A 22,098-nucleotide genomic window follows, 5' to 3' on the forward strand; every position below is an offset into this window, starting at 1 on the left:
GGGGGGGGGGGGGGGGGGGGGGGGGGGGGGGGGGGGGGGGACAGAGAGAGGACAAACAGGGCAGTGTATTGCAATTAATGGAGGTTACCGGAGTCAGCAATCCTCTCAAGGAAGATGAGGAACCTATAATGTCTTATACATCATCATCTACGACGACGACGACAATTTTGCAGAAAAAAAGACTGATTCACCGACTATTGAAGAATTAACGAGACTGATAGCGACAATTTCTGAGAAGTCGTTGATTGATTGAGATTGATAATTAAAGGATTTATTAGTAAAAAAAAAAAGTTTTATGGGTTCAATTGGATTTTAAGTAATTAAGCTCAGATTTATTTTTCTCAAATCTGACCCTAAGTCTTTTTGGGTGATATAAATATTTGTAAATTTATCTACAGTTGATTTAGGTTGATTGATTTTGCAAGAGTTTTACCTGAGTTTGAAAATTTATTTGGAATTAACAATGGTGAATTCGGTGGAGATGGTGATGGCAACGACAACTTAGAAATGGTGAATGATGAAGAGATTTGGTTTATATTGCTACAGAGAAATAAGAAAACAAATAAGAAAAATAAAATAATTAAAAATAAAATTTTAATAATAGTTTTTGATGCTCATTCTCTCAAAGAAAATGAAATACACTAACTTTACTAGTTAAGCATTTAGAGAGGTAGTAATTTTAATTTTAAAGAATGCAGGAATTAATGACCATAATATTGAAGTGTATAATTAAAAATCCAATATACATTTAGGGGTCGTTTGGTAGGCCGCATTAAAATAAATTGTCCATGTATTATGTATGGTATTATTTAGTATTATGTTTGGTAGGAATTTGGGCTTATGTATAACTAATCCATGGATTAGTTATACCTCCTACATGATATTATAGGATGTATTACTAATATCTTCCATTTGGAGGTATTAGTAATACATAGGATATAATACCATGAGATAAGTCTATGTAAAGATAAAAATATCCCTCAAATCATTTTCATTATTTTGTTTATTTTTTTGATTTTATGTTTTATATTTGTACTAGTAAATTTGTTTAAATAAATTAGCTTACAAATTATTTAGAGAGAGTTGTTTGTTACTAAATAAATCCAATACAAATTAATACAATATTTGAAATGTGAGTTGTTTAACATTAACTAATTTAAAAGACAAGTATATCACCACATGACGTTTGTGATCTTAATTGAATGTATAATTTGTTGGTGTGTGTGTGTGTGGTTTCTAATTATTTGTATTTTGAACAATTTATAAAATTGCATACGTATTAAAACTACAACTTGCAATTTTTATGTGTAAATGTAGATGGCTTATTCAATTTTACTATTATTTAACGTCTTCTCAATTTTAAAAGTTGATAGTTTATCTTCTTCTTTTTTAAATTGAAAATTGATATTTTGTAAGTGATCAATTAGCTAAGATAACAATTATTTATCCTCAAATAATTTAAGTGAAAAAAGGCAAACTGACAACAAAATTGTTCTTCTCATATATCTAGTTAGAAGGCTATAAAAAAATAATATTGTCTGGCAATTATTTACCTTAACCTAATTACATAATAATTTAAGGGTATAATTGGAAATAAGTTTTTTATAAAGTTTTAATCCAAACACAAAATGAGGTGGGAAACAATGAACCAAACTCTTGGTAAAAATAAATTCTGCATTACGAATCCCTGCACTATTAATCCCTACATTACTAATCTCAACATTACTAATCCCTGCATTTAGGGGTGTTCGTGGTTCGGTTTGGATCGGTTATAGGTTAAAACAAAAGTCAAACCAATCTAGTTGGTTTTTAAAATTTCTTAAACCAAACGAAACGAAACGAAAAAAATAATCATCGGTTTGGTTCAGTTTTTTTGATTTTTTCGGTTTGAAAGTAATAAATTTTTTGAAGACATACGTATCTCGATAGACATGAACACCTAATACATGAACAACCCACATGAAAGCTATTGTCGGTTCAATTAAGCAATACTAGAGTTATTATTACACGAACAAAGTGATTCAATTAAGAGAAAATGTGACTATCTTATGTGAGGTAGGGTAGGTAAAGACTAAAGTAAATAATTTTGATGGACTTGGACCTAGGATTGTAATAGTTGGGCTAAAAATTAAGTGTTGAGCTTGAGAAAATGGTAAAATTAAAGACCTAAGTTAATTAAAATTTAACAAATTATTTATATTTTATTTATGAATAATATATAAGTAATTATAAAATTTATATATCTAATTTATCTGTTCGGTTTAGTTATTTCTTAGTAAAACTAAAACCAAACCAAATAGTATCGATTTTCAAAATTTAAAATCAAACCTAATCAAACCAAACAAAATACCAATTTTTCTAATTGATTTGGTTCGAATTGCGGTTCGATTTGGTTGTGTAACCATAACCATGAACAACCCTACCTGCATTATTAATCTTTGTACCAAACAGACCCGAGCGGGGGACATTTATGATTTAACTATTTACTCGAAAGTAGAGTAATAATTATTACAAAAACCAGATAGGGGACCCTTTTCCAATTTTTGAATATATATGGAAACGTGGTGTTTAACATGCTGGTGGGCTGCCGTCCGTTTTTTAACATTCAATTTTATATGCCAGGTGTACACCTACTTACTATGTGCAATTTTTTCCTCCACTGATTTTTGTCATTTACAACTGCACGTGCTTCACTCACACCCCGCACTACAAAAATCACTCTTTTTTATTTTTCGATTTCTTTTAATCGGTATTTAATTAGTCAAAATTTCTAACATAATTATTAAAAATATCTATCCCATTAATTTAGATTCTCTCTGAATAAAATCTCTGGCATTAATATAAGTATTTGAAATTTCATGCTCAAAACTCTCCATCTCTCAGCTCTTGATTAGGATTACTACAGGTGTTGCTTCTAATTCATCATTCATTTTCTTGTATTCATCGTCCGATTTTTACAATGCATTCTCTTAATTTGTACATTCTAGTTCTTTGTTTTGATCTATTCTTTCATTGATTTCTGTATTTTTTGGTTAAATATTTGAATTTCTGCATATTCATCTCATTTTTTCCCAGAGTTTACACTCATTTGCTTGAACTTTTTCCTCATTCTAATTGTTTTTTTTTTGGTCTATCTTCTGGCATCCATACATATTTCCCTTATTTTGTTAAAAAATTTCAATTAAATTCTGGTTTTTTACCCCAAATTTTCAGCATCTGCTTACTTTTTGCTTCTTTTTTTTTTTGAATTTCACCTACCAATTTCTGAAATTTTTTTCTTCATTTTGCCGTCGCTGTCAGTAGTTTGTGGGGCTGGTAAGTCCGTGATTTGTATTTTTACAATGTAATTCAAAATGCAATTTTTTAACAATTTCTAATTGTCATTTTTGTAGTAACTGGACTGAATCTGTAGAAGAATGTGGAAGTTGAAAGTAGCAGAAGGAGGGAGTCCATGGCTGCGGACAACGAACAATCATGTAGGTAGGGAAGTATGGGAGTTTGAACCAGACCTTGGATCTCCAGAAGATCGGGCGGAGATCGAAAAGTTTCGTGAACACTTCACCAAACATCGTTTGGAGCAAAAACACAGTGCTGATCTCCTTATGCGTTACCAGGTAAAAATCAAGTTCCTCCTCAAGTTAATTAGCAGATGCATTAGTGAAATTTTAGGTAGGAAAAATGAATTGATTGATAATTGTGTTTTGATAAATAGTTGGTGATACTTTAAGTAGGAAATTCGTATACATGGCAGTTCAGGTATGAAACTCCAAAAATCGGATATTTTAGATATGTTTTTAACCACTAAATCTATTTTTTTTTATTCTTACCTTTATGTTTTCATGTCACAGTATTTTAGTATAGGTTGACAGTAAACAATGTTTAGCTGTAAGAAAATTACACAGCGAAGGCAATTTCAAAATAACTTAACACAAACTGCAACAGTTTACCTTTACTGGATCCATTTTCTCCAATATTAAACATATAATGTTTCAACATTTGGCAGGGTTATTGAAAACTTATTGAACTTGTTAGTCTGATATTTGATACTATAGAAGGGTAGAGGAGCATGCACTCTCTGTTTCTGTTCCCGCGATGCCTCAATTGTACACCATTGTAACAATCATTGAACACCATTCTAACAATCAAAATTAAGTGATAGAGAACTTGAGAGAAAATGGTTTCTCTTTGCTTCCAATTTTCCATTTTCTTTCAAACAACTGAGAAAAGTTGCAATAGGTTGAGAGCTAATGTATAAATAATTATGATGAATCCTCTTAATAGTGTATGGTGGCAGCACAATAAACTTAGAGGGTTAATACTGTTAGCTTCCTATATTCTTAACCATTTTTAATTAGCAAAATCTGTAATTAAACTGTAACTTAAATTAATCCTGAGCCCACAGATAACATTGTCCATAAGAAATTTAATCGCCACAATGTTGCCAAAGGTTTCAGCTTATTTCCTCCTAGGATAGAACCAAAAAACCTGTTCTGTGATAATGACACTTCAAATTACAGAACTCTGCGAACGCAAAAGAGAGGTGCTAATCACACTTGATACTTAGTCACTTTTATTTTTGAGAACAATGCAAAAGAAGAGGGGAAGAAAAATTTGAATTTCATGGTATAAATTCTGAGGCAAGGCTTCTGTTTATAGCCAACAATAGGTGTCTATTCAGAAAATTAGGTGTTTTTTCTGAAAATAATTGCCTTTACAAGAAAAGGCGCCGGGAATAAAACCTTTATTTCCTTTTCACACCAATAATACCCAACAATCCACATGAATGGGGAATGACTACATGATGGAAACATGCATGAAAAACTGTGTCATTAGCTCTTGCGTATATGTTGATTATCCAGTTGACGTCATCATATTCCCCCCCTTTTTTTTTGTTTTTGTATATCAGTTGTCAAAGGAGAACCAGGGAATTAGTATCTTGCCACAAGTCAAAATACATGACAATGAAGTTATTACAGAAGATAGTGTAGCTACCACGCTGAGAAGAGCGCTAAGTTTTTATTCCACTCTACAAAATCATGACGGTCACTGGGCTGGAGATTATGGAGGCCCGATGTTTCTAATGCCTGGCATGGTAAATGTTTCTATTGCTGCTACTAGCTGCCTAACTTTGAAAGATACTTTTAATGTTTTATGCTGTAGAATTGGGTCATAACTTCTATTTTAATGATTATTTTTCGATTTCTTTTACATCGTTAACAGATTATTGCTCTATCTATTACGGGGGCACTCAATGCAGTATTCTCAAGTGAACATAAACGTGAGATGATTCGATATCTTTATAACCATCAGGCAAGTCCTTTCTGGTTATACTCACATCTCTGCTTGTGTATTTAATTTGTTGTTAATTTCATTGGCTCTTCTTCCTTCACTATTCACCTGATGGAGCTTGGCTAAAAAACTTTTGTTGTAACAATGTTAAATTACAGAACAGTGATGGTGGGTGGGGTTTGCATATTGAAAGCCACAGTACCATGTTTGGTTCTGCTTTGAGCTATGTTACTCTGAGATTGCTTGGGGAAGGAGCTAATGATGGAGATGGGGCAATGGAAAAGGGCCGTAAATGGATTCTAGATCATGGTAGTGCCACGGCCATTACGTCATGGGGGAAAATGTGGCTCTCAGTTCAGTAACTTCTAGACCTCATCTTTTTGGGTTGAAAGAATGCCTTTTAGATAGATCAGTATAAATTGGAAATTTTAATAAACTTTATTTTCCTCTAAATTAATATTAAGGTGCTTGGAGTATTTGACTGGTCTGGGAACAATCCACTCCCTCCTGAAATATGGCTTCTTCCCTATATCCTTCCAATCCATCCTGGTTAGTTTCACCTTTATCTGTTATGCTACTTTTCAACTTCTTCCATTTATTTCTTTTGGAAAATCATCACCTGTAATAGAATAATGGGAGAATCAATCTATCAGTGAATATGGCGAAATGGGTAAACTGGAGAAACATACGCTCATTGTCAATGTCTTCAAAAAACAAATGGATGAAAGAAAACTGATTATGTTGGCAAATTTAATATTTCAGAGGAAAAAATTCGTAAGGTCAATGTGTCATTACTCACTTCCTTTTGTGTTAGTTATTGGCAGTTTAGTCAAAGGGTGCTTAAGCCCTGAAGCGAGGTGCATAACATGTTGAGCGCTTCGCTTTGCCTAGCGGGCGCTGCAGTATCATCATCAAGGCTCTAAGACATACTTTTCCTTACCAATGAACGTAATCCGGCGATATTAGCAATTGAATATCACTTTATCGTAAAAAAAATTCAATTTCTTTGACCATATATTTTTTATTCATGCTTATAATTATTAGTCTTGGACTAAACATACATATTTTGTTTTCTCCATTTGCACCTTTCTTCATTAAACTTAAAAACTTTATTTGGGCTTTGTGCTTAAACCTCCAATGGACCTTGGATTCTTTTTCTTTTCTCTTTTTGCCTCTGATTACATTGGTTATTGGTGCCTTTGAAGCAATAATGCTAAATAGTCATATTATGGTATTGGCTGTATCATGACATTTCAATACATTACTGGTTCTGTTTCTCAAGAAATGTATGCTTCTTGTCTTCTCTAAGAAATGGAAACTCTTGTTTCATCCATTTTTTTCAGGAAGAATGTGGTGCCATTGCCGGATGGTTTATCTTCCTATGTGCTACCTTTATGGTAAACGCTTTGTTGGTCCTATCACGCCAACAGTTTTATCTTTGAGAAAGGAGCTCTTTACGGTCCCGTATCATGAAGTAGATTGGGATAAAGCTCGCAATGAGTGTGCAAAGGTTGGTAGGAGCAGTAATTTGTCTATGTTTATTTACTGTTTTCGCCTTCTGTTTTTGGACAATCATGAGTAGATTTAGAAACATCCTACTGTTACAAAATCATTATAATAGAGATCTAACTAGTATGCATTATGAGCCCAATCATCATCTCATAACCATTAAGAATCTAAATAGAATAAACAGTAGTGTTGTTAAAGGTGAAAAGCAACAGTAACTACTATATAACGTATAAATAAAAAATCATTTTAACTAAGCGAAATATAGAGTTTAAATCATGTTAACTAAGTTAAAGATTAATTTAAAGTTTTAACTTTGATGTGAAGATGTAATTTTAAGTTTGTAATCAATATATAGTGACTAATTCTCTAGACTAAATTTTTGATTTTTAAAAAACACTAACATACTCATTAACCACATCTCTTAATATCTAATAGATCACTTTCGCTATATTGATTGTTTAGTATCTCCCTCTTCAAGATGGTGTATGAGCTAGGTGCATATCGCCTCAGTGTTCGAAGTAAAGTGCCACATAAGCAAGGTGAAGCGCAGGGCTTATGCCACCCCTAGCTTCAAGGTTATAACATGTGACAAGTCAATCATTGACAACACTAGGACCTGATTATACCATGTAGGGTTTTTTGCTGTTTCAACTTTAATCTTCACATACACCATTACTCGATGTTTTCATTCAGAAAGTAACTATGGATGTCTCCTTGTGACATCAAACAGTGGGACACTTTTCTTCTGTGATACCTACAAAATGCATGTCAGCATCAACCATAGTATTATTTGAGTTGATCCCACCCAAGCACTAATTCTTCATGAAGAGCTGTTGTTGAGCTGATGTTTGCCCCAAGAACTTTTAGAATGTAAACTTTTTTTCCGAAATTGGTGGTATATCTACTAATACATGCTCTAATAAAAAACTTACAAAGAGGCCAAAAAGTCTAGTAATGATTCTGCATCATCTACTAATTGTTCTTTACATGACGACAACAACATACCTAGTGAAATCTCACTAAGTGGGGCGGAGGGTAGAATGTTTGCAGACCGTACTACTACTTCGAGGATAATTGTTCTTTACACCAAAAATGAAAAAAGAGAACTGCAAGAACTCTAAATCTTCTGGATTGAACTGCTCTTGCCTTCAAAACATCTTTTCCATAAATAGCTTGATTGAAAATTATGCAACAACTTCTCATTAATAGCTTTTGGTAGGATCTGCTATTTGTTAAAGTATACTTCCTGTTTTCTCAACTTCCGTTTTCCCTTCTGTTTCTGGACAACCTGGAGAAGATTTAGAAACAGCCAACAGTAACATAAATAATTACAATATAGATCCTGCTAGTATGCAATAAATTGTGTAAAAATAATCATCCCAAACAAATTTTAGATCTACATAGAAATATATTGCAGTGTTATAAAAGGCAAATAGCAAATCAAAACACCAAGGTCTTCTAGGATTTTACCTTATAAAACAGTTCGATGCAATGATACAATTTAAAGTTTCTAATTAATATTTAGTGACTAGTATTCTAAGCTATATTTCTATTTTTTTTAATCATCAATATATCTATTTAATCTAACCTCTGCATAAAATTAGTGCATCACTTTAGCTCTCTCTCTCTCTTCAAAGCAAAGTCTGTATGATGAGGTGCATGCCCCTTGGTGCTTGATTTTTTTTTCCTTCATTGGTGCTTGAGTTGAAGTGCCACCTAAGTGAAATGAAGTGCGATGTTTTGGGGTTTATGCTTCACCAAGTTTTAGGTGGCAAACACATAAACTGACCCTTTCACAACACTAATATACCAAAATCCTAGTTTTGTAACATGTAGGAGGTTTTTCCCTTTTCATTTTTAGTCTTCACAGACTCAGTTAATGATGTCTTTCAGAAAAGTAGCTATGAACATCTCTTCTAAATTTAAATGGTGGGACAGTTTTCTCTTCCTGTGGTTCCTACAAAAAGCAGGTGGTATCAACCATAGTATTACTCTAAGTTGGTCTCTGCCAAGCACTAACTTTTTATGATGAGCTTTTGATACGCTATTGAGCCTCAATAACTGTTAGATTGTAAAGAATTATACATCATTCGTCAAATGTCAGTCGAGCACTAGCTTTTCATGAAGAGCTTTTGGTGAGCTGATATTAAAAATTATAGACCAACTGCCTTGCAACCTAAGAGTTGCCCAAATTCTTGCATCTGTATGTTCCTTGTTCTCTCTAGACCCATTTGGACCAAAACTCAACCATTCACACGTATCTTGTTTCTCTTCTTGTTGCCTGCCAGGCTCTACGTCCTTTTTCCTTCCTGTTTGAAAATGAAAACTTATTTGACATATTCCTTGGGCAGGCATCTCCATGGTGAAGATTCTATTTGGACCTTGCTAATAGAGTGACTTTTGATACCCTTTTTGAAAAGTATTTTTCAGGCGAACCTTCCGATCTTATTGATCTTCCGCAGGCTTATCTCACTAGATCATTATTCATTTACTTAAGATTGTAGTACCATTCTGGTTATTTTTCAAGCTGACCGAGCTGCTTGTTTATATGCATGACATCTTCTCTTTGCATTTTTTCAATCTAAGGATTATTCCATCATTATATCAACACCTAGTGGAGATACAACTTATATCCTGATTTTCAGCTTAGACATTTTCCAGGTGATCTTTGTGCAGATTTTTGTTCACAAATTTCATTCTTCTTCAAGGATAATGTAAATTTTTTTATTTTTTTTTGAGAACTGAGAAATCCATCTGTGACCCACCCTTTGGACCAATCACAGCCTTCTAAACTCGGTGGATAATGGGCCCGCCCTCTACCCTTCTCCACTTAAAATACCGGGCTTCGCTTTGCATGGTGTGGGCTTGAACCTGCGACCTAAGCCACAAATCCTCCACCTTTTGCCACTTGAGCTAGGCCTTGGGTGCAGGGATAATGTAAATTTTTTTATTTTTTTTGTATAACCGAGAAATCCGTCTGTGACCCACCCTTTGGACCAATCACAGCCTTCTAAACTCGGTGGATAATGGGCCCGCCCTCTACCCTTCTCCACTTAAAATACCGGGCTTCGCTTTGCATGGTGTGGGGCTTGAACCTGCGACCTAGCCACAATCCTCCACCTTTTGCCTACTTGAGCTAGGCCTTGGGGGCAGGGATAATGTAAATTTTTTATTTTTTTGATAACCGAGAAATCCGTCTGTGACCCACCCTTTGGACCAATCACAGCCTTCTAAACTCGGTGGATAATGGGCCCGCCCCTCTACCCTTCTCCACTTAAATACCGGGCTTCGCTTTGCATGGTGTGGGGCTTGAACCTGCGACCTAAGCCACAAATCCTCCACCTTTTGCCACTTGAGCTAGGCCTTGGGGGCAGGGATAATGTAAATTTCCAAAGTATATTTGTTGAGTTTACCAAAGTTTTCATCTTTTTCTTATTTATTTGGAACATTTACTTTTGGGTCCAACTTTATAACATAAGATCGAGTTAAACCTTTTGTTATTTGATTCATATTTCATAAGATGTTAGCCAAGGGTCCTACTATCTACTATTTTTAAGGGGTCGTTTGGTTCGAATACAAGTTATGATGGGATAACTTATGCTGGGATTATTTCTTATTGAGTGTTTGGTTTGTTGTATTCAAAATAACATGCATTGCATAAATTTTAAAAACAAGTTGTTTGTTTACAAAAAACACCCTCCACTTTATTTAGTTTTCTTTATTCTTAAAAATAAAACTTTCATCTTATTTAGCTTAAATATTTTTGTTTGTGCATTCCCGTGATGGTATCGTATGTATTTAAAAATAAAACTTTCTTCTTATTTAGCTTAAAAATAGAACTTCCATCTTAAGTTTGTTAAAATAATTTGTTTTATGAGAAATCAAAATATAAATAAACATAAGAATTAGTCAAATAAATTCATAAATAAAAATTATATTTATATAGTGTAATTTTTTAATAGAAAAATATGAAGAATTATCATAAAATAAGAAGTGGTGAAGGTTGTGAATGTTATTATACATGGTATTAAAAATAATGTAAATATTGAATGTGAAAAGTGATGTATATAAAGGGTTTAAAAAGATATTTTCGTCATTTACCTATGTTATGCCGGGATAAGTTATACCGGGATTACTATACCACCCAAGGGGAGGGATAACATATCCCGGTATTAGTACCGGGATAAGTTATCCCACACTTGCCAACCAAACAACACATTAAGTGCCACTATAATTTAATCCCAGGACTATTTGATGTTATCCTTCACACTAAACGACCCCTAAGTGGAGAGTATCTCTGGCTATTCAGTGAAATTTACATCACATTTTGGCAAGTAACTGACTTTGAGAAAAGTGTAGATGAAATTAATGTGGTCAGATCAATACTTCCCTTCTTCAAAGTCTTTTGAAGCAGATCTTCAATAATAAGCAGCAGATACAAATTGATGCGACTTTTTAAGTTAACAAAAGAAACAAGAAACTTATTCTGAAAAGAAAATAACAAACAAGAAGTCTTATTCTTGGGAGGAGAGAAGTCCTATTTTTGGTGCAAGGAAACTTCAAACTTGGGCTTCTTGCACTTCTTTCATGACTTGGTGACATGATTTGTCGAGTTAGCAAAGGGCCAATCGAGGAGGATCGTGATTTTCAAGAAGAAACAAGGGTTGAGTGGTTTCATAGAACATGAAAAATTAGTGCAACCCATACTCACCAAGCTCTAAGTTGCATTTTTCCAGCTTGTCATAGAGTTTCTTCATAGTATAGTCAAATTTAGCATTTGGCTGAACAAAATCTCATTTTCTAAGTTGCAACCTTGTTCCAAGCTTTCTTCAAGGTATCCTTCTAAAGTGACTCCCAAACATTATGCTATGTTTTGAAGTTTATTGTAGTTGAAACTTCATGAAGCTTAATCATCTCCATGTCCAGCTGCTATTTGAGAAATATACTTGATGAAGAGGATTAGTGGAACAAAAGTTTTTCAATAACTCAAATCCAAGTATCTCTGAACTAAGGGTGTGCTCTATGCAAGACTAGAATTCAAACCCATGCAGAGATAAATAAAGATGGGTGATTTCTTCTCATCTGTCCAAACCATGGTGGGCAGAGTTAACCCCTGCTGGTGGGGTAAAAGGTTCTCAGTGAAATAGTTGAGGTGCACATACATTGGCCCGCACACCATTGTTATCTGGAAAAATGCATGAAGTCAAAACATATATATTCTTGTAATAATGTATCAATTACAATGCTTGTACTACCAGACTGATAGACATTGATGTAATGTAATTGAGAGATTTTTTGTCATCCTTTCGAGGCATTAAAAAATCTGGAGTTATACTGGGGATCTAATACACCTAACTAAGAAATGAAACAACAAATAAGAAGTCACATTCTTGCAGCAAGTCCACACCTATGAACTTGGCTAATAACTTGAAGCAAAATATAATGTAGCTTCTACATTTGCATCACTAAGACATGTGGATTGCAACTTATACTGTTCTCTTTTCTGGATTGTATCTTCTTTAACTTATCTAAATTTTCTGCAGGAAGACCTTTACTACCCACACCCTCTAGTACAAGATATCATGTGGGCAACTCTTCACAAGGTTGTAGAACCTATTTTGATGCATTGGCCGGGGAAAAGATTGAGGGAAAAATCTCTGCGCACCGTGATGGAGCACATTCATTATGAAGATGAAAACACTCGTTACGTATGCATAGGACCTGTAAACAAGGTATTAGTCCTTAACTTTCATTAGTGAAGGCCTTCGTTAATCCACACACTAGTGATTGTTTTTCAAACTTACCTAGCTATAAAATCTGATGATCTTTTTTCAAGATTGTGTCAAAATGCAGTTTGCAGATGCTTTTTACTGTCTCCCGCATTTTTTAAGCTTTACTTTATTGCGTTCAATATTAGGCAAATGAGAAATCTATTTAGAAAGTCTGTTATTCTTCTGTTTGCCTGCAAGTTTCAATTATTCCTGATAGATGACATGACTAATATGGGTATAATCTTCATTTGTTTGCTGAAAAACTGGCCTTTCGTTTGTAGATTATAAATATGCTATGCTGCTGGGTTGAAGATCCTAATTCAGAAGCTTTCAAGTTGCATCTTCCAAGAATTCATGATTATATGTGGGTTGCTGAAGATGGCATGAAAATGAAGGTGTACAAATATCACTTTCCAGTTTTTATGTTTAAAATATTTCCTAAATATCCTACCGTTGTTATACTGGTGTTGGTCATTTATAAGTTCTGTTTTCCTTACGTCTGATGATATATAGATTATCCGTTGCCATATTGTAGGGGTACAATGGAAGTCAATCTTGGGATACATCATTTGCAGTTCAAGCAATCATTGCGACAGGGTTTGGCGAAGAATATGGATCAACATTGAGAAAAGCACATTCATTCTTATCAAATACACAAGTATAACATTTGCCGGGTCATATTATTATTATCTATGGTGTAATCTTCCATATTATCTTGATTTTTACCTCTGATATTGATATAATTTGCAAGATCCTTTCTTTACTTTGAAGGTGTTAGATAATTGCCCGGGTGATCTAGATTTCTGGTATCGTCATATTTCAAAAGGTGCTTGGCCCTTTTCAACTGCAGATCATGGGTGGCCCATTTCAGATTGTACTGCAGAGGGACTTAAGGCTAGTATTTGTAACAACCATTCACAACCTATTGATATGTTCCAATTTCTGTTAACCTATTTCTGTCTACCAGGCTGTTCTTCTATTATCAAAGCTACCATCAGAGATAGTCGGTAATCCATTGGAGGCGAAGCGCTTGTATGATGCTGTAAATGTTTTACTTTCTTTACAGGTAATAGCATTCTTCCCTTCATATTTCCCATAATTTGTGTCTTTACTTTGCCTTTCACTTCCCGTCATTTTTAGTTAAGGCTGCATTTTTGTGCGTGAATTGTCATTTCCAAGAGTGGCTTCAATCTTTTCTTAGATGCTCTTTAGGCTCTTAATGCATCCCCAAGATGCTTAATGTGGCCTGCTGGATGTTAAGTTTCGGATATTGTGCGTTGTGGCAGAAAAATAAGCTAATTTATCATTTGGAGGCTTTTGTAAGTAAAGCTAAATTCATGTTGAGCTATGACATTTTAGTCAACCATGTTCCAAAAAAAATTGGCATCTCAAAATATGTACTAGGAGGTAACATTGTGCTTGGTTGGATCTGGATAGCAGAATCTACTTTGATCTTTTTAAGGCAATGTCACCAAAAAGGGATAGGAGGCATTAACATAGCTTTAACCCCTGGCTTCTGTACATATTCTAATAAAACACAGATAAGAGCACGTGCTATGATTTCTGTCAACTGCCCTTGCAGATTAGTTACTGTAAACTGGCCTAATTTGGTTTCGTAAAGGCTAAATCAAGCTAATTTGTTTGACTTGAAGCAGGATTGCATTCCTAACTCATGCAGTAGATAACTTGGATACCATTCTTCTTAATTCTTGTTACTTGAAAGTTAGTTCGCTACATTCCATCAACTGCATGTAAAAGTAAAACAACTTCTATTGATTCCTACCTCCCAAAGGTAGTCTCATATAAACTAACTTGTTTGGGATATGAGAATGATCTGGGTCTTCTTGTGAGTTCTGTCCTTTCTATGTAATTGTAAATGTAAATGCTAATTCCAGTTGATGTGCTAGAATTTTAATTTTTTACCTCTGCACCCGTATTCCATAGAACACTAAAAGTACTTATTTATTGAAGCATGCTCTGAGCAGATTAATTTGAAGTTATCCAACCAGTTGACAGTGAGCTTAATTTAGCCACATCTCTAGGCTCTTTATCTGAATCCAGCTGATAAAATATATGCCTTTCTGAAGTTTTTGAGATAATTTTTTGTTATTTGTTGTTCCTGAAACTGCAGTCCTGTGAATCACTAAAAAAGCTTTTTCCTGGTATATATGCAGAATAGTGGTGGCGGCTTTGCAACATATGAACTCTCAAGGTCATATCCATGGTTGGAGGTACTTCATTTGCAAAATTACATTTGTTTCATGTTTCCCTTTAGAAAATATTATTCTCGATGTCATAGCTTTTTTGCTTTTACACATAATAACATTTTTTGTCAAGTTGGTGGATTCATATACACCATTTTATTCAATGTGATTCCGCTCATGCTTAGTAGGCTAGCAAATTCTTGTTTTTACTTTTGAAGTTGTTTCCTGCTATGAAAGAAAAAGAAAAATAGATATTTTCTTCTTATTTTGCTCTGGGGAAGCTCTAAATTTTTATGGCTCGTATTACACTCCACTAGAGATTATGGTCATCGTTTGTTCTTAAAGATGTTTATACGACTACAATAAAACTCTGCCCGCAAGTCTCTCTAGTATGGAAAAACCTGGTGGAGTGCTAATGTTGAACCACTTGTCCATCAATGTATGGCGGAGTGCTAGTTGGTCTGATTCGTATGTATCAGTGCTAATCTTCATGTTATTCAAAAATCAAAAGATTTAAACGTAAAATATATAGAACTTTTACAGTTAATACTAAGGTGAGTGCTTCTACGTCTACAAGTTAAGAGTGAATCATCAAGCAGGTTTCATTAGGTCACATGGAGGAAATAAAGAAAATTGGGTTCAATTGGTCATCTATTGCTGCAGTAGGATGATGCACTCTATGCTTGTGTCCTAAGTTGTTAAGCTACGTTTCAGCTTCCTTTAGCTAATATGTTCAATGCCATAGACCACACTAGATGGCCATCTACATTTTTCCCTAGTCTTATTTGCTGGGGTGTCTGGTGCATTCTGACTCCTTAGTCCACATTAGGAAGTTTACAATTTGCCAAACATCGGATACTTTGACATCTATGGGCTAGTTGTGAATTAATGCCTAGCATAAATAAAAGGGTAGTAAGGAAAATGAAAGGTTTTCCCACAATGACATTTTTATTCTTTTGTCCTTTTTTGATGTTTTGGACTGAGGTGCTAGAGAATTTAGGAAAATCATTAAAGTAGATCTTGCACAAACATTCATTCTGTACTTGGACATGACATAACGTTACATGGATGTATTGGACTATTGGTGGTTTGCTGGTTATTTGATATGTATTATGCAAGTTTTCAAGTCTTTGTTGATTTGGAATTATTTTTTTCCTGTTCAGCTAATCAACCCTGCTGAGACTTTTGGAGATATTGTTATTGATTACCCGTAAGTCATTTGCACCTATATTTAACTTTGTTTCTTGTATAGCAGTATATGTATGCGTACAAAATACATCCACAGATTCCTGTTAACCACACAGCTTTGTCACTATACAGTTATGTAGAGTGTTCCTCAGCTGCAATTCAAGCTTTAACAGCATTTAAGAAATTATACCCTGGTCATCGTAAAGAAGAAGTTGAACGCTGTATTGCTAAAGCTGCCGCCTTCATTGAATCAATTCAAGAAACAGATGGCTCCTGGTTAGTTCTTGTTATCCTCATTTTTCGAACATGCAGTAGAACTACCAAGACATTTTTCTATGTACAATGAAGCAATTTCACGTCCACAGTTTTCTTGTGAAATCATCGATTTGTATTTAGCGTTTGAGGTTCCTTTTTAGGTATGGCTCTTGGGCAGTTTGCTTCACCTATGGCACTTGGTTTGGGGTGCTTGGCTTGCTAGCTGCGGGAAGGAACTACAATAATTCTTCCAGCATCCGCAAGGCATGTACATTTTTGTTGTCCAAACAAGTCTCATCTGGTGGCTGGGGGGAGAGTTATCTGTCATGTCAAAATAAGGTACTTTCATCTCATCTCATTTATTTAATTCTTATTCTGGTTCCTTGCATATCTTATCTTTTCTGTGCATAGTAAATCTAAACTTGTCCCTCGTCAAGTTTTAAGTTGGGAACATTGAAAACTTGTCCCTCAGCAACTTTCAAGTTCGGAACATCTAAAGTGGTCTTTGCGAATTTTGGTGTGGGATGAGTTTGGATAAAATTAAATTTTTTGGTTGTTTCTGCTATTTTGTGATTAGATTTGGGAATGCAATTGCAGTACAACCCCCTCTACCCTTCCCGGCCCCATGGGATAACAGGATGTTTCCGATCCTTTTGTTCTTATATCTCTCTCCTCACCATTACCTGTTACACGTATTGTTAAATAGTTTTTTTCCCCATATTGCTCTAATTTTTTCCCTGAATTAATGATTTTTTATGACTATGTTTTCATGTAATAGTTTCATAAATATTTTTCATGAATAGTCTATGCTTGTTGATATACATTGATTGTAATATTAGTTTATTATTATGGGTCATTTCATTTATGTAAGTGAAGCTTTAGTCACAAACTTATTCCCACCTTTATTTCGTTCTAAACTGAATATCGACACGAGTGTTACAAACCCATCCATTATCTTCACAAGCCATTCACCTAATCTTATCCAGAGAACTAAACAATCCACGAGACTCACGACAAAGTTAACACTAAGTTGGAGGTTTGGAGACATACCTTAGAGTCTAAAGGGTTCACGTTGAACTGGACGAAAACATAATGCCTGTAGTGCAAGCTCAGTGACGCGTCGCATGAGGGTGGATAGAAGTGAGACAAGATACACATGTCATCCCCAAGAGAGATGAAGTATCTTGGATCTCTAGTTTAGGGCAATGGGGAGATCAACAATGATGTCACACATCATATTAGTGCAGGGTGGGTGAAATGGAGGCTCGCTTTGGTAATCATGTGTGATAAGAATGTACCACCAAAACTTAAAGGAAAGCTCTATAGAATGGTGATTAGGCCGACTATGTTATATGGAGCAGAGTGTTGGCCAATTAAGAACTTGCATGTCCTGAAAGATGAAGAGTGACGGAAATGAGGATGTTGACATTGACGTGTGATTACACTTAAGAGAGATAAGATTAAGAATGGAACAACGATATTTGACTATAAACATAATCAGGTAGAGTGCTCAGATCTACGACTTGTATGCTATGTTGCTCAAGACTCGGGTGCGAGTGTTCGATACGGGTTCGGATCCTTCATGATCTAAATTTTAAGATTCTGGGATACGGATCCAGGTATGGATTCGGGTGTGGTGATTTAACAAAAAATAATTCAAATATCCTTAACTAGAGTCATAAAACCTAAATCATGAGATATTATGTGAGAAATTTGAGGAGAATCCTAGAAGGAGATTAAAAGAAAGGGAGTATTGTCAGTTCATATTTTATAATGCAGTGAGAAAACATTTACAAACAAATCAGTATGACTTAAATAGCTACATATTTCCTCGTACTATCAAGGTGCTTGTCATATCTCCTATAAGATGCAGTAGGGAGAGTTATCTTTGCCTTCTCTTTTCTTGTACACACATTAACTTACCAGTCATTCTTGTCTTCTCTTTTCCTTTGTCTTCCTTACAGGTGTATACAAATCTTGAAGGCAACAGATCTCATGTTGTAAATACAGCATGGGCTATGCTGACTCTAATTGCTGCTGGACAGGTACTAATAAAGTTTTGACCCGTACATGATTGTCAGAACTGTAAGTAACAATAAATAGTTAAAATATATCCGTTTCAATTGAACAAAGGAATAGATGTTCTTTTTTTTTTAAACTGGTAATGTTGACAAAGAAATAGATGTTCTTCATTTTGAAATTCACATAGGAAAATCAAAAAACTAGTTTGAAACCTTAATTTGTTGCTTTCTCCTGCCGATGCCCTGTGTAATTTTCTGGAGAGATAAAGACCTCATGACAATTGCTATGTACCTTCATGGATGAAAATTGAAAGATGGAGGGACCAAGCTGTTGTTGACTATCTTATATCCTCAGAAAAATGTTCTGGAGCCAATAGTGACTGAGACTTCCTATGATATCGATACATTGATTAGTGTGCATGGTTTGGATCATAAAGGCAGACAAAACTAACCATGAGTATTGAAGATAAATAGTGTTGGAGTTTTGGTATACTGGTTTTGTTCAGTTTATCAGTTTTAGAAAATTAAACAAAATTTTGTTTGAAAACTAGTACTAATATTGAAGAAAAAGCTCAAAAATACAAGAAATGGTAAAAATACTAGAAACAAATAAACCTACAGTAATGCAAATAAGAATTAAGAGCATACCTTTAATTGAAGAGGCTCTAACAATTATTCCACTCATCAAACCAAATATGATAATTATAATAACATGTATAAGATACGAATTCCTTCAACCACGGAAAACATTATAGCAAAAAGAACCCCATTAGAGACTAATGTTTTCTCATCAGTAAAGACCTAAGAGGAGAAATTGAAACATAAATACTCTAATTATAGGAAATTAAGAAAGCTTGTAGGAACATATATGACCAATAATCAGTTTGTTTTAGTTTTCTATGATACTTAATTGTTAAAACCAAAATAGTCAGTTTCCCACTTTTTAAGACCAACCCAACCGAAATGATTTCTACAATCATGGGTCTCGTTCAGTCGATTTTCTTCAAATGCTTCCCCCTCTGCTAAAGTTGTCATTCCTCTGAAATAATGCTGATAGTTTACCCTTCTCTCTTCTCCCTCTTTCTTTCTAAGGGGAGGAAGGATGGTGGGGTGGGGAGATCATTAGTGAACTGGCGGTGATGCCAGAAGATCACTTGGTCATAGTCATTTCTTGAGGCTTCTAATGATGTGCTTTTATAAGGGTAATTTTGTATTTAGATAACCATCATTTATTCCGTCTCTTGACAATTCTTTAGTGTTAAATTGTTCTTTTTAACGAGATTTTAGTGAAGACCTTTGTGAAGCATTTGGCATACTCAAGTAGTTGATTTACATGGTTATTCCTAATTTGAAAATTTTAGACGTAGAAATCTTCAGGCAATAAATTGGTGTCATCAGTACATCCCAACATCTTGGATCTGCTCACACCTCTCAGCTGAATATTTTGTATACCTTCATAATTATTGGGTCTTCTGCTTTGTGATAATGACCGAGGGTTGTCATGCCTTTATGCACAACACATCCTTGTAGATTATTGAGATGTGGAACTATATATGCAAATCAGCCACTTTTTTCTGCTGAAGTTTACTTTTTACCCCTTAACAATTGCAGGCTGAGAGAAATCCTACACCATTACACTCTGCAGCAAAAGAATTAATAAATGCTCAGCAAGAAAATGGAGATTACCCTCAGCAGGTAACTTTGTAGCCTCTAAGCTTTGTAGCTTAAAATTGCCTGTTATGGTATAAGAACCAGTGCCTGGTTGGTATTTTAAAAAACTGAAGAGTGTAGCCTCTTTTTACTTTTGGACTTTCAAGTTAAAAGGTTGCCTAAGCTCTTGTTGTTTTAGTTTTGATTTGGTTTTAAATCTGGCTGTGCCTCCTGGATAGAATTTGGGGCTTAACTTGAATTAACAGCTGCATACCATTTTGGGAAAGGAAGCATGTAAATATAAACTACGTTGTTCAACAGAATCTGGTAAGTGTTGGGTATCTTTCGTCCGGGGGAGGGGAAGAAGAGAGCTTGAGAGAGAGATCAGGAGAACTGGGTAGTACAATCTGCATGGGAGAGTAAGCTTATAGGAGTATTGGCATTGGAGAAAAAATTGGTAAAGGCTCGTTCAATGAATAAGGTCTAAATCTACATATTGCTTATCGTCTCGTTAGCTAGGCAAAACTTCTATTCAAGTATAACAGCTGGGGTAAGAAAATGGTGTTTTGGTTAACGTAGGATAATATTTGCACCTATCACATTGTCATTCCTTAGTACCGGCAGTTTTAAATTAACATGGTTTTCATTGTTTCATGATTTTAGGGGTTTAATATGTTTTTCCTCTTTTATACTGTTTTCAATGTGGTTTATTGTGTTTAGTGAGGATAAAGTATTTAAAGTGGAACACCTAAATTTTGATGGTTGAAATCCTAATTTACATTTCTGAGGCGGCAATAGATTCAGTAAACTGGTAGTGAAGCTGTTTTCATATCCAAATTGTATATATATGTACATACATGGTTATGTTTGTTGCATGCAGAACTTAATAATCTTATTTTTTTTAACCTCAATTGACCCAATATGATTAATCGAAGGGCGAATGTCCAGTCACTATGATTTGCATGTTTCTTTCACAGCCAACCAAATGAGCTACAAAGATTCGCGTGTTTCCTACTTATTGTTTTGAAAACCGATTCAGGCATTCTAATACGGATTGTTTTTTGTATTTGTCAGGAGATCAGCGGGGTCTTCAATAGGAACTGCATGATATCATATTCTGCATATAGGAACATTTTCCCAATCTGGGCATTGGGAGAATATCGTTCTCGTGTACTCAAAGCTAATTGAGTTGCAGTTCCAGATGATACTTCAAGTCTTGACTCTTTTCTTTTCAAAGCTAGTAAACAAAAGATAGTTCTGACATTCATCTTATATATATGAATAAGACAACAAATAAACCATCAAATATTTCTTCTCTTTTCATTCAACTAAATCACAACCAGACTTAAGAGTGTCACAATAATACAAGGTTTTCAATAAAATAGTTCACCATGATAAGTTGCAGACAAGAACAGCTTCAGTTTATATCAAACAGTAAGCAGAAATCTTGTCCTTGAAGAAGAAACGAGGGGAAAAGGGCGGGTGAAATCGTTTCAAATGGAAATGGAGAAATGAGGGGAAAAATTAGGGATTAGGAATCTTATTATTAGTCTACGTGGAAATGGATGAAATTGTGGTGATTACGTGTCATCCATGTGGTGTTCACATAGCACTTAACACACTTATGTTAATTAGAAGGGTATGTTTGACCCAGTAGTATGACATGAATGGTAGTTTTGAGTCGGAATATAGTTTAAAGGTAAATGTGAGTTATTTCAAATGATTTAGGGATATTTTTGAGCCTTTTCCGTTATTGAAATACTACTGCCTATTTGAAAGTGTAGGGATAAATCTAAAATTAACTTCAAATTCTCCGGTCTACTGACGTTTGGATCATTAAATATTTTGAGGAACAAGTAAATTGAAAATCATTTGACTTAAATTTCTTTTTTTTATCAATATATTAATGTTCTCAATATCTTTGATTTTTTTCGGAGTTTCCACCCACAAATAAATAATGTTAAGATTTTCTTAATTATATTCGTGCTTCAGCTCACACAAATAAATTGCCTAATGAAACAATAATTATGAAGAAATCAACATGTAATTTGAGAAAATGGAGAAGTCTACCGACAAAACTAAGATTGAAAAATTACAGGATTTAAGTTGGAATTGTCAAAACATAAACTTTAGGTCCAAGGATCTAAAGTTCAAACAATTCCAACTTCAAGTTTACTTCTGTTCCCTTGTTGTATGCATATGTTGAGACTC

The 22,098-nt window shown here is 34.6% G+C and overlaps 1 protein-coding gene across 2 annotated transcripts; it reads left to right on the forward strand.

Annotated features, from left to right (window-relative positions):
* The first annotated feature begins 2,796 nt into the window (after window positions 1-2,796).
* Window positions 2,797-21,250, forward strand: LOC102602455 (cycloartenol Synthase-like). 2 transcript variants are annotated; one of them, XM_006362747.2, is made up of 20 exons: window positions 2,797-2,905; window positions 3,301-3,315; window positions 3,393-3,614; window positions 4,907-5,092; window positions 5,221-5,310; window positions 5,448-5,642; window positions 5,754-5,838; window positions 6,633-6,799; window positions 12,342-12,530; window positions 12,851-12,964; window positions 13,105-13,227; window positions 13,341-13,463; window positions 13,537-13,635; window positions 14,744-14,800; window positions 15,937-15,983; window positions 16,094-16,237; window positions 16,378-16,555; window positions 18,181-18,261; window positions 19,849-19,932; window positions 20,962-21,250. In XM_006362747.2, the coding sequence occupies exons 3-20, from the start codon at window positions 3,417-3,419 to the stop codon at window positions 21,073-21,075; spliced, it is 2,274 nt and encodes a 757-aa protein (XP_006362809.1). In that variant the 5' UTR covers window positions 2,797-2,905; window positions 3,301-3,315; window positions 3,393-3,416; the 3' UTR covers window positions 21,076-21,250. The 2 variants fall into 2 exon arrangements, with proteins under 2 accessions (XP_006362809.1, XP_006362808.1); XM_006362746.2 differs by lacking the exon at window positions 3,301-3,315.
* Window positions 21,251-22,098: the final 848 nt, after the last annotated feature.

Source organism: Solanum tuberosum, unplaced genomic scaffold (genome assembly GCF_000226075.1).
Source record: "Solanum tuberosum cultivar DM 1-3 516 R44 unplaced genomic scaffold, SolTub_3.0 scf00420, whole genome shotgun sequence".
Taxonomy (NCBI): Eukaryota; Viridiplantae; Streptophyta; class Magnoliopsida; order Solanales; family Solanaceae; genus Solanum; species Solanum tuberosum.